The sequence below is a fragment of the Camarhynchus parvulus genome, chromosome 3, assembly GCF_901933205.1.
Source record: "Camarhynchus parvulus chromosome 3, STF_HiC, whole genome shotgun sequence".
Lineage (NCBI taxonomy): Eukaryota > Metazoa > Chordata > Aves > Passeriformes > Thraupidae > Camarhynchus > Camarhynchus parvulus.
The window spans coordinates 54513039-54527199 of NC_044573.1; the positions used below are offsets into that span (position 1 = coordinate 54513039).

Genomic DNA, 14161 nt, shown 5'->3' on the forward strand with positions numbered 1-14161 from the left:
AAATCATTGGTAAGCAAACTTTGGCAAGCCTTGTGTTTCTTACCTGTACAAAAATTACATTCCACATACGAGAATAAAATTCTCAAAAAAATATCCTAGAAAGGACTAGCAGTTTAACAAAAGTTGTAATTACTTCTGTTGCGGATATCATTATGTAAAAGTAATATAATCTCTTTAAGGTAAAATCCAGTAGAAAGTATATTTTCTCACAGATTTTCAGGAGAACAAAACATTGTAAGTAAAAAAAGAGTTTAGGAAATTAGATTGCTTTAAATCACTAGTCCTTTTCTCTCTTGCACAGTTACATATTTTGCTCTGTGTTAGTCTAAGTTTGAGGGAAATATTGTCCTTCATTTCAGAAGTTCAAGTGCAGTGCACATTGGTAGTTTCCATCTGCCTTTGAGCTCCTGCTGAGCTGCAATATCTGCAGGTAGGAAGATTAAATAAGTCACACAAGAGCAGAGAAAGAAAACAACACGTTCAGCAATGCTGTCCATTAAAAGGGCCAGTCTTCTTTCACATAACATTTAACCTGCTTTGACATTGAGAACAGTTCTCTCTTTCATTCTGAAATGTAAATATAATTGTCTTTTTTTTTAAGTAGCCCCCCAGAATATTCCTCAATTAGAATCTCTTTTAAAATATGTTTTTTGTGGCACTACTGGCCATGCCTAGAGCACTATATCCAGTTCTGGGCTCTTCAATGCAAGAGCTATGGGTATACTGGAGATTCCAGCAAAGGGCCTCTAAAATGATTAAAGGACTGGAGCTCCTGTCCTGTGAGGAAAGGCGGAGAGACCTGACATGGTTCCACCCAGAGAAGAGAAGGCTCAATATGTATAAACACTTTAAGTGAGTGAACAAAGAAGATGGAGCCAGGGTGTTTTCAGTGGTGCCCACTGACAAGACACCAGAAAGCAAGGAAAACAAGCTGTAACAGAGGAGGTTCCATCTCAACATCAGAAAACAGTGAACTCAGTGCACTGAACTCAGTTTTAAGACTAAAACTCAGATCTTAAATTTTTGCAAAACATTTCTGAGGGTCTTTCTGAGTATTTTAGGAGAACATCCCTTTTATCAAGGGTTTTCCAGCAGGTTAGTTTTTCCATTACCAATACATTTCAGAACATTTTCTAAAAGACAAAAGAATCAATATAAAAATTACATCAAATATCACATTGCAAATATGAATCTATGATGAAAGAAGTATTGACATGTGGATTTTTAATTCTACAAGGCTTTTCTTTCAAATTTTTTCATGGGGTCCAAAAGGAAAAGGTAGTTTGGACAAATCTGACAATTTGTCTGCCAAACATACGCTAATTTCAACTTTGATGGAAAATGCAGAAGGAAAATATAACTCCTGTCTTTATAAAGAGACTGTTAATCTGACTGTCCCTTAAGAAGAGAAAAGGTTACCAGATTTTATGTCTATTCCATTTAAAAATATTAAATATACAGGAAAGGGAAGAGAGTGAAATAGTGCAGCTTTGCTAAAACCTTTTAAGTACTTGCTTTACAGAGCACATCCCTCTATGACTTACTTTACTTTAGCACTCATATTCCAGTAAGGATGATCTACCTTCACTGTGCCATGTGGGATCCAATTTAATAACCTTATATAATGATCTTACATAAACTCCATCTTGGCCAAGATTTCCCATTTACAAAGGGATGATTATACTCTTAAGCAGTAGATCATTTGGGTTCAATTCTGCTTCTACTCAAGCTGAGGAATAGCACAACATAATACTATCAGGACAGATCTAAACATCTTAACAGACTAGACCTTAATAGCCTGAGGTGCTCCAGATATTTTAAACTGTGATTTCCACCAATCTCTTTTTCTTTTATGGTTTATAGTTAAATCCATATTGACTTTTGACCAATTAGGCTGAATGCTGCACAGTACTAAGAAAGCACAGCAATCGAAAACCAGTAAGAAATCAAACCCATTCTCCCCCACATTCAAAGTATGACAGAGAGATACAATCTTAAATGAACTGAGAAGTTTCTTATTTTTCATGGAAAAGTTACAGCTCTCAACAAAGACAATCTGGTGTTATCATATACTTTTGAACAAAAGAACTCACAGAACTTAGTCCAGGTTTGCACAAGGAAGAAAGGTAGGACTCTATCCATCTGTAGTATTTTAAAGCGTATTTCCTTCTGAATTCTTCAATATCTCACAGGGCTAAAAGCTATTCCTTCACACAGAAAAGTTGAAATAGAACAGCAATAGCAGCACTAAAGAACAAACACAGGAGAATGGGCAATGATTCTTTCAGTCACCCTGGATTGCTGCTACAGCATTGGTGTCAGAAATAAGTTAATGGGCCAAGATACCCATCTGTAGGCACAAGGGGTTTTGACTATATCTCTGTTCCTGTGTCCACACCCTCCACAGCCCTACTGTCAATGCTACTCTTCTAGAAATCTCAAGACTATTTTAGGGAAACAAGGATACTTCAAACACAAGAGACAAGTGCAATTTTTTGCTGTGCTTTGGGATTTTAATGCTGTAAGGCATTGTTCTTCACACTTCTCTCCATAGCTCTTAGTATAAACATGATTCTAAGTGAAAAATGGAGAAGCTGTTTGCAGCACTCTGGGAGATGAGGCTTTAACAAACACTCCATGTATCATGAAGTTAAGAGTTATAGCTGCTGGATTTCCTGATGAGCTGTTTTCTTAATAGAAAATCACTTGTCTCATAATCAGAAAGCCTACTGGAAAAGAAATCTGCTGTGACAGAATGTAATTTTTCTAAAGAGCTTCTTAAATTTAAGCACAATATTTCATTTAAATCTATTATTTTACTACATTAACTAGAATTACTCACAAAGGAGTAGTACGAATAATACTAACTAACAATGAATAAAACCAAGATAACTGATTATTTCATTTTAAAATGTAATGATAATTATTTTTAGAAATATCAAAAGCAGTTATGAAATGTCATTAAACTTTTCCGCAAACACTATTTTGTTAGAAACTCAATTCAGAAGTAAATTAATTTTAACTGTCAAATCTGTGCAAAACAAAAACTCAGTTCCATTCAGCTGCATTCTCCATCAAACCCTGGTGGAAGGGCCTGTGAAACAGCTTCTGTATCCATCCTAGGTAGGAAAAATCAGACCAGAAAGTTTACACCTTGTGTTCCTGCGTGGCCCACAGGATTTATGGTTTGCAGAAATGTGCATGTGGGAGCCAGAAGTCTGCCTGCATTTAATATTACTGGATCCTGACCAGAGGATCCTAAGCTTTTTCAAGGAAAGCACATTCATGGCACATAGAAGTGCCCAACCCTCTGTTACAGACTATTTCTCAGCTGTGTGCTCTTCAAACAGAGATGAAAAAAGGGGAAAAATATGAACTACAACACTACACACACTACATCATAAACAGAGTCAAGGGGGAAAATACAACAAAGAAAAATTAAAAGAAAAGTTGTAGGCTTTCTAGCCATTGGAAGAGACAAAGCATTGGAAGAGACAAACCACTTACTTCATTTTATCTTACTTTTGTGACCTATGAGAAAAAAAGCCAGGCCAGTTTTTAGTGCAGCCCTTGCAGTTAAAGGCTAAACCAATGAGACTACACTGTAAGCTGAACAAAGAGCTGGGAGGTTTGTGACTCCACATTCCTCACCTGATGCTTTTAAATACTGGAGGCGTTTTAGCTGTAATCTCTAGGATGGTTACAAAATCTCCAGGATGTTTAACTTGCAAAATGTTTGGGGTTTTAGTTACATGAGGGAAGACTCACAGAAGCAGATGTCAAGTTTATAAATTCAAGCTGGAGTCTAAGCTGGATTGCTTTTTTCTTTTAAAAACAATTTGGATCATACTTGCCTCTTGCACCATCTTATCACCTAAGGCAAATGTAACTCTGGCACTCAAAAGACTCAGCACCACAGGTACCTGGACTTTTTGAAAGGAGTTTATAGTTTCAGTGGACAATGCCAAGTGGGCTGATTATAGCCTTATGGTAATTGTTGGCTTTGCCTCAACAGACTGCTTTCCTATGTCAGTCTGCTAAACACAATCTCATTATTTAGTTTTAAGCACAAGACAAGTAATTTTTTACTCAGAGTAGGATGTAGCTATTTTCCATTAAATTTCTAACTTGTTTCAATATAAAATTTTACATCCTACATTTCTTTATTGAATTCAGTGAAGAGCTGTAAATCATTGTCTTGTTAAAGAACTGGGATTGACACTAATGACAAAAAAAACTTCACTTTTTTTTGATCTGTTTCTTATTTGTAAAAAAAATTATTATGTTCTGCTGACTGACTTAAGACCATATTCTGATCAGTCTAAGCAAATTATTCCATAGGCTTTTGACTACCATTTCCCTTCAAAGTCTCTCACAGACTACCAAGGCAGACATATGGGAATAACAAATTTACTACACATCACTTATGTTTGCCTTGCAGACCTCCAGACATCCATGTAAGCCTCCACTCCCAAATTCATTTATTGCCACAAATTTGGCTGACATTTTGAACATACTGGTGTTATTGGAAGAGTTGTAGAGCTTTAGTCTTTCTTGCTCTTCTTCCAAACTTATAAACTCAAACTTATAAACATTCTTATAAACTCAAGGTCAGATAAGAGATGGGTTCCCTTTCTCTCTGACACAGCCAGTGACTTGAAGGATATAATGCAAGTTTATCTGAGCCTATGAAAATGTCTAGTACATGGTATTGCTTCTTCATAAAAATAATAATTCTAGATCTAGTTTTTCTCAGAATAATGATTCTGGATATTATTCACTTATTGTAACAAAAAAGTGAATTCTTTCCTTAACTTTAATAGAAACAAGTTTTTTACCCTTTACCTCAGCTTTGAAAAAAGAGCTATCATTGGATAATATTGTTCATGTAACATTTCGTTCTCATCCTATTTTTGTGACATTAAAAGGGAGATAGAAGACAGTGATTTGAGATTAACATAGCTGTACTGTTCCTTATGAATGGGTCACAATAATATTGCATTATTTTTCATTATTATTGCTGTGCAAATGTAGCAAAATCATCATTCTCCTCTGTACATAAACAAACACAGTCTTGACTAGTATTCAGTGACATCAAGCTTAAATATTCCAGGTGTCAGAAAAAAATGAGGTAATAAAATGATTTTGAGTCATAAGTTAAATCAGGTTTCATAAAAGAAATTGAAGAATCTCAGTATAGTTGTCTTTTCCATTATCACACAGTATATGGGATATTGGGACCACATCTATCTCTGACATCTAACAGAGCATACCTCAGCATTTAGGAGTGAGCTTCTGAATACAATTGTGTGAACAATTGATTTTTCGGTGATTGACTCTTGAACCGCAGTATTGAAGACAGTTTGATCAGGTTGAACTGCAATTAAAAATTAAAAAGATACTAGCATGCAGGTTTTTTGCATCTGAAATAAAACCAGAAAAAAATATTTGTTCATATGGCATGATTTAAGCTAAACACTTGTAATAAAAGGAAAGGAATCAGAGAGCAGGGAGATCAGCAGGAGCACACCCATTTTGAATTGAAGAGTGAAGGTATTTACCCAGCTGGCAAAAGATTGAGACAAAGATGGGCACCAACACGAAGAGTTTTCAAAACCACCTTCCCCTCATTTCAGGAAAATGCACTAAACATATGTTCTTGTCTTCATGTGCAGTAATTTGTTTGTTTAAAGGCCTTTCCTATTCCAATCAGAAGAGAAAAGATATTTCCTATCTGAATCTATTTGGTAAATTGCATTTTTCAAGACTTTTGGGGAATGGCCATTTTACATCATCTCCCACTGTAATTTTAAAATCATATTTAAATCTTGATATATTGAGGTCTTTTGTGGGGAGAGAGTTGTTGGGGTTTTTTTAGAAAGCAAAAAATATTATGTCTCTTGATCTGATGATAATAAAAAATTCTAGGGGTAGCATGGGGTGAAGTGCAGTGCCAGTGAGATATAGTCTTTCAAAGGGTCGATCAGTGAAGGAAACCTGTCAGCACATCTGTTATCCCCAGAATTTTATCTGTATATTGATTTTCATGTGAAAACAAAATTGGGCCTTCAGATTATGTATGGACAATTGACTTAATGTGACCTTTGGCCTAGAATAAAGAAGATTTTTCTGTTACATTTGTGGCTTGAGGGCTCATGACCCTATTGTGTGACATAAGCATGTCCAGCCTAAAGCACAGTCACTGCCCAGCAAGCTACAAATTTCAGCCAAAAAATAGAAACTGAGCACAGTTCTCCTAAACAGCCAACCCAATAGCCATTCACAGTGTCCCTGTTTGATTTCAACTCCTTATCTGCATGGCAGTACAAAAAAACAGCATTAAGGCAAGAGGTTTAATAGTTTTAATTATCTTCACTGCCAGACATAATCACAAAATACTGTGAGGATATATTGCACATGAGGCACATAACAGAAGATACCTGAACAAATAATACCTGGTCAGCCATGCAGGGGCAGAATATTAATCTTGGCACCTCTCACAATGGCATGGTTTTCTTGCCATAATGAAACAGTAATTTCACTGATTTACCAGATTTAGGCTACTGATACATGAGAAAGTGACTCTTGGGAACCAATTAAATACCATTTATTTACTGGATATACAGAGAATGAAAGATCAAGTACAAACTCTAAATTACCTTCATCTTCTTAAAGGCAGTAGAAGGTAAGTGCAGCAACAGGGATGCAACTTACAAAAAGGCTAAACCATCAGCTAGAAACATCTGGAGGAAGAGTCAGTGAGATATTTGCTCTTAAATTAGTTCAATTCTTGATGATTCTGTGCAATTAACTTGGCTTTATCTTCTCATGCAATAGGGTTCTTCAACATAGATTTAGCTATGTAATTATTCAAGAGAATAATTACTTAATTGCTTAGCTTGAATATTAACAGCCAAGTATTAACAGCTAAATAAATAAATAAATATCAGTTTTCTAAATCGCAGCAGTACCCCCAAAAACACATCAGCTAGAAACCTGGACAGACTTACCCTTATTTGTGGTCATTTTTTCAATATGTATACTTCTTCAAGTAGTCCCTGATCATAAACTTTTTTATTTATAAATCATGTGAAGTTCAAAATAGAAATACCTTCCCTCCAAGCAGAAATTACTCATAATAATACTGTTGCAGTCATTCAAGAAACTTATTGGTTTTGTAGCAGTCAGGAACCCAAGATATATTTGAAAGGTACATCAAGCTCAGGCCACTGAGGTAATTTTTACTGTACTCTCCAGAGCAATAAAATCAACAGAGAAGTGGGCAGAACAAACCTTCCATACAAAGAGAGAACAAACTCATACTAGTACTTTCCATTTAAACTCTGCCTTTAGACATCCCAAACTCTCCTTTTTTAAGGCATTAGTAGTTTTGTTGTGCTTTTATCATGGGTAATTTGCATCTCTAAATTTTAAAGATATCTGATCGGTGTTTTCCTATTAATAAATAATACCAAAGATGTTAATAAAACCAAAGATGTTCATTTGCATCAGATGTCTCTCTAGTGCACCTCTCTTTCATTTAAGTACTTTTTGGTAAGGTGTATCAGCAATTTCCTTTTCTTAAATCCTTAACTAATATAATATTCTTAATCTTTAGCCTGTTACTTTTAGTCTGTTTAGTATTACACTATACAGTAAAATCCTTCTGACACAAACAGCTAGCTTCAATGATGGATTAATGTATCAAGGACATCAGCTCAGGTATGCAGAACACCTTTGCTGCTGCAGACTGCTTGAATTCCATAGAGAAACATGAACAGATATGGTGTTTCCAGCTGAATATAGCAACATAGCAAAGAGCAGCGCAGTGTTTTCATATCAAGTTAAAAGGTAACAATCTCTTATTGTGATCAGTTACTTAAAGGCTGCTTTCAAGCTAGCTTTGCAGTAAAAAATGCTTAAATATTTAATTATTTTTCTAAGAGATCATAAACCAATTTCTTGAGTGAAAACAAACATACCTGAATTGAGTGTACTTGAGTATAAAAATGATGGTTTCATTTACAGGAAAAACATATTAGAAGTAACATATCTGATGGAACTCTAGCCTTGACAGATGTAGATAAATGAAAGTCGAAATTTAGTGCTAGTTTTGTCACAGGAAACATAATGCAGAATATAGGCCAAGATGTATTACAAAAGTATCACCGTTTTAAATGCAATACCCAAACATGTTCCAACCCAGTGTGAGACTTCTGCCTTTGGAGTGTTCTCTGTTTTGCAGCCCTGACTAACTTCAGCCATTAAACTCCAGTTATGAATGGTGAGATGAAGGAATCAGGGCCAAGTGTGTACCTTGCATTGTCACTATGGTATACATACCATAAAATTGCATACTATGTTCCAGGCCCACAATCTGAACTATTGGGTTTTTTTGTTGTTGTTTGGGGGGTTTTTTAAGAAAATAAAAGTGCATACTCTCTATTAGTTATTCCTTTGACAAACAAACATTGCAATGAAGTCAACATGGCCTTCTTGCTCCTATTCCTCTTTCTCTTTTTCACCACTCACTACTTCACTATCATTGTTTCCCCTTCATCAACCCATGATGGTTTTCCCAAGTCTAGCAGAGATTTTGCATGAGCAAAGCAAACAGTATTTGATCCTAGACAACAAATTAAATTAGTAGTGTATACTAACTGCTCTCAGATGAGTCACTTTCTACTTCCAGTAAGACTCTGCATCCAAACCTTGAATGTCTAGTGGCTGACAAGTAAATTATCTCAGCACAGCTTAGTTGCTGTTCATGTGATGGAGGAAGGAAAACAGGCAGCTTCATTCTCTTTTAGGCAGACTCAAATGAACACTCTATTGCATTCGCAACCTACACAAGCTGTTTCCTCCCTCCATGGTGCTATTCCTCCATGGAACCAAAGGACACTCTGCTTTCTGCACCCAGCAGAGAAGACAAATGCTGCTCTACCTATGGACTGCAAAGGAGGGAAGGAGGGAGGGAGGGAGGGAGGGAGAGAGACCTTTGTGCCTTCCCTGCTTCTCCCTCACTCCAACTTTGTGCTCTGGTCAGATGCAAGGTGACTCTAAGCAGTTACATGTGTGGACTTAAAGATTACAAGACAGAAAGAAAGTGGATGGTCCTTTTTTTTTTTTCTCCTCCTGTATATGGAACTCCTTTCTGTCTTTCCTGGGTGCTCCCTCTGTAGACTGATGAACAACAGAAAGGTCAGAGGAGACAGAAAGGCTTTTTACCTGCCAACCCCAGAGTTCAGGATGTGTTGTTTCTCCTGCAGCAGTTGATGACACCCTAACAACCTTAGCAGCACTGGAGCTGCATTCCTACGCTGTAACAGGGGAAGCAGGACCAAGGGCCTGAACTAAGGTCTTGGCAGGTAAGTGAAGGAGCAACCAGTATCAAAGAGCTTCATTTGCAAGTGTACGTCTCTGTAATGTTTAAGTCTTAATATGTGCTCTGCTTTACCTGGGAGCTTAAACTTCCAGTTTTCAGAAGAGTATTTGAGAATACCTATTAGCTCTGCCAAATGCTTGAAAAAAATGTTGAAGACACTCATAAATGCAAAGAACCTATAAAGGAAGATTATTTGCACTAAAGATGTCTCAGAGCTGGAATTTCTTCTTAGAGCTGAGCAGGAGTTATTTAGATTAGTGGGGGAGGGAGAAGCTTTATGCTAAAAACATATTTTTGTAGCAACACTTAGAGTGACTGAGACCATCATTTTATGGTGAATACTTAATATTCAAAATATGAGCTCTGGAGATTAGAAGGGGGATTTTTTGCTTGGTTGCTTGTTTTCTCCCAACCGGACACATAGGGAACACCTGATGAAAGGAAATTTCCATCTCCTTACTACATTCCACTTCTTAAGCTTAATTATCAGAACCAGGTTTCCACATGAATATCTATGTCACTCAAAACATACTTTATTTCAGTAGTTATCAGGAATTGTGGGTTTGCTGGCAATACCCTATTCCAGAAGATTCACAGAGAACACACACAGAGGAAGTCTTTACCACTACAGCAAATCTGATTTAAAAGATATTTGCAAAAAAATAAGTGATTCTAGTTAGCAGTTCTAAAAAGAAGCAAAAAACCATTAAAAACATCCTTGCATAAAGGAATCCTTTCTTTTCCTTGCTTGTGGTAATATGAGGGTAATGGATGCCTTTCTGCTCAGAGGCCAGTATGTTTTACTTTTTGGAATGGAAAACAAATTTAGGTCAGAAGAGGAAATCATAAGGAGCTGCCACATGCTAAGTTCTGTATCTGAGCCATCTACTGCCACTCTGTCTTGGAGAGAGAAAAAGGAACATTCATAAAGCCTGAAAAACTATGCAGAACTGGTGGGGCATCAAAACCCCATCAATATCCAGTTCAGATATTCATATCCCCCCTACTCATACTGTTGCCAGTATTCTCAGTTAACTAAGTGAAATCACTCCAAAAGTGACCTCTAAGTATTTGCCCATCTTTCAGTGGATAAACTGTGAGTTTCTAAAACACTGCATGTGCTAATAGCAACTGTAAATTAATATTCATCATAGTTCAGGGGAAAAGTAATTATAAAAACTTTTCTCCAAAATTTTAGACAGAAGAGTTACAAATGATACCCTATATAGGTCTATATCTTTTAAAAGCTTGCATTACTGTAGTCATTGTTTTAAATTAACTTTCTCTAGACAAAATAAAGTGTTGTACTACATTGCAGCCTCACTGTTAGGAATGAAGATAGAGGAGACAATGCAGGAAGGCCAACACATACGACCAAACTGGAGAGTATCCAGGTCATAGAAGAATGGTAAGTTGGTCAAACTGTTATCTAACAAGTGTTTTGTCCTTAACTAATATCAAGAATTGTCTTGGGTTTAATTCTTTGGGAATGTCCTCCAAAAAATTCTGTACAAAAGGAAGCAAAATCTGTCCTGACAATGAAATGACAGTGGAGACATTCACAAGTCAGGCTTGTTTACAGTTTCTTATTTGTAGGGAAGAACCATGGGGAGAAATGGAAGATGCATAGACAGTTCCATATGTAGGTTTCTGTAAGAAGCCTCTGCTGCCTGTGAGAGCACTTTTTCCTGTCTCTCCAGACAAGAAGAAAAAATAATAGTCACAAGTGTACTTCCTGAGCAGATTTTTAATGTGGCTACCTAATCATAAAGCATCTTGAACTATGGTTTCACTGGAATTTTAAAAAAACCTACATACTTTGCAAACTAGGTTAAACACACAAAGTCTGAGCTTCTACTTCTGTCTAAAGTTTGGGCCCCTATTTATTGTGTGGGGAAAAATGGTAATCTGTCAGGGGCCCTGAGTTCTCTAATCACATAAGAAGAAAATTCAAACTTTAAAGGACATATACGATGACACAAAAACCCCAAACAACTCATTGCCTTTATTGCTAATCATCATCTTTTGTGAGAAGACAATATCGTAAATTTCTACAAAATACAATAGTGAAGAGCTTCCCAACAGACAATAAGGGAGCCCAGGTTGTTTGTCAGCCCCATTCAGCTCAGCAGGTTGTTTGCACTCTCCTCAGCAGAGTGCAAAGTCCTGAGAGGACTGTTCACCTTAAAATCTGTGTTTAACCTTTTTCATTCAGTTTATAATTACTTTACAGTTAAACAATTTGTGATTTATCACAAATAGCTTCCCATCATCCAGTCTACCTTGCTGTATAGAGTAAGAAGTTGATAAATTGACTTGAAGAGAAATTATGTAGACAAATGTCACTGTACATCATGATAACACAGACAGTAATGACAACAGCTAGTAAAGCTCTTGTGTTGGATCAGGACGGAGAGGGCGAGTGCTCAAAATTAAGTTTGAAACTATATTAAACTGTTGTTAAGTAATCTGGAGTATTACTTTCTTAAGCTGTTCATTGGTACGTTAATGGATGCCAGTAAGTCTTCTGATCACTTACCCAGTGCATCCACTAGTAAAAGCCAGGAAATAGTTTCCTTCAGGAAATGGAAATAAGGAGTTTTCCCCATTTCTTTTCTTTCCTGTTTTGCCAGCAAAGTCTATCACATCTCATGCCAAAAGATCATCATTCAGGTCAATAGCATGAGACAGAGGGAAGCTTAGCAACCCTTATGTACAAGCACAGAGAAATATGCTAATTTAAAATCTCTCTGAATTACTACTTTCTTTGGCCTCATTAGTATGCTTTTGGCTGCCAAGAGCTTTTTGTTTTTCTTATTCCTCCTAAACCAAATCGTGTATAGTCACCATCAGAGGCAGGCAGGGACACCAGGTGTCATCTAAACTCTTCACAAAAGAGAGTCTGTTTCCAGCTTCCTGGAATCTCCTTTAACTGCAGAGGCAGGAATTCAGTGCTGTTGTAGCATTTTGTCTTTGAGCCACATGGCTAAGAACACCAGTAGAAAACTCATAAAAAGTCAAGTGCATGTCTTATAATATTAAACACATTTAGTGGTCTATTGAGATAATGAATGCACAAGTGAAGAGCAAACAAAATTCCCGTTATTGCTGAAGATTTTTTGCTTCCAGTTTTCACCTTGGACTAAAGTGCAGTTGAAAGGAGAATTTTTGGAGGAATATATGAAAACACTGTTACAAAAATAGAAGCATATTTGTAATGATATTTTCTTTTGCAGCCAAAACCCTACTGCAGATGAAATTTTGTCTTGGGCTCAGAATTTTGACAAGATGATGAAAACACCAGCTGGGAGGAACCTTTTCAGAGAGTTTCTTAGAACGGAGTATAGTGAGGAGAACCTGCTTTTCTGGCTTGCATGTGAAGATCTAAAGAAGGAACAGAACAAGAAAGTTATTGAAGAAAAAGCAAGACTTATATATGAAGATTACATTTCTATACTATCACCAAAAGAGGTAAAGCTGTAAATGTTACATTTGCATTTTCTGTTATCCCAGAGCAGAAATGTTATACACTGGACTGCCTGGTGAGGGTCTGAAAGTCTGTCAGATGAAAGTCCTAGTATGAACATTAAATCAGGAAAGGAAGGGACAGAAACAGTAGAGATGCAGGCACTGGGCCATTTAGCATTACCAGCCACAACACATCCAAGTTCTCTATAAGGCTCAAGAAACTCCAGTAAGAGAAAGCTGAGAAATAGGTTTGCCCCTTTAGTAATGCTACATGTCTGACAGAGAGAGGAAATAAGTAATGCAAATGCAAATAGATTTCTGGAGAAAAAGCACCAAACTGAAGGAATTTAAATCAGAATCTTTATAGATTTATCTGCTGCTACAATTGTCTGGGAGAAAATCTGAATTTCTGGTGGTTATTCCTATGTGAGAGTCCAAGAGTGAAGCTGACATATTTTCTCTAATGAAAAGCATAATATTTAGGGAATTTTATAAGATTTTATTCAACCATTTAACTGAAATAGACAAATTTTAAAATTATCTTCATCTCTAGTAAAGAAAAGGCATCCCTATCAAACCATGTTTTGTAATACAAAGACATACATAAATATATAAGCACTATAGTTTTTCTTAGACCACATCATGTACTTTTCTTTGCCTTGTCTTTGTGCATTGCATTTGAATTTCTACTCAATGGCATTATGCTAATTTATGCTCACTGTGGAACTTCCTTCCTACATTTTACTTTTCCACTACATTCAGTAATAATTTTTAACTTCATTCATATGAATGAAGCCCAAAGTGAATTATAGCTCCATTATCTTCTCTTGTGCCATAGTATCTACTTTTGCTTTCGAGTGAAATACAATTGCCAATACAGCAAGCTAATAATAAGTTTTCCCTCTAATATTCTTCTATGTTTTTACCAGATAGGTATGTGATGAATGCTTAATTGCCTTTTTAAGTTAAGACCAGTCAGCATTTAAAATTCAAACATTAACCAAGCATTGTTTGACTTAGAGTTTAACAAAGCTACTCACAAACTTGGTGCACTGGATGCATACAAATCTCATCAATCCAGTTGCTCCTGCCCATACTGGAAATCTTAGGAGGCAAAAAATAACTGTTTGCAATGCATTAGAACAGCATGGGAACTGAAAAATTCTTGTTCGTCCAGGCATCCCTTTCCAGATGTTACCTTTTGGCAGAAGAGCTGATATATTTAGCGTGACTGGTACAGTAAAGAAGTTATTGAGGCAGAAGGTCTTAGTGTCCTAAACAGATACTTGGTATTCATCTGTTTAGCAA

At 36.4% G+C, this 14161-nt stretch overlaps 1 protein-coding gene across 4 annotated transcripts in view; it reads left to right on the forward strand.

Annotated features, from left to right (window-relative positions):
- Window positions 1–14161, forward strand: part of RGS17 (regulator of G protein signaling 17) — a 70107-nt gene that overhangs the window by 51601 nt on the left and 4345 nt on the right. For 3 of the 4 annotated variants that reach the window (XM_030944603.1, XM_030944605.1, XM_030944606.1), the window contains exons 3-4: window positions 10704–10793; window positions 12622–12856. In XM_030944603.1, the coding sequence (XP_030800463.1) occupies window positions 10704–10793; window positions 12622–12856 (325 nt within the window). The remainder of the gene's footprint in view (window positions 1–10703; window positions 10794–12621; window positions 12857–14161) is intronic. The other variant, XM_030944607.1, reaches the window with a different exon arrangement.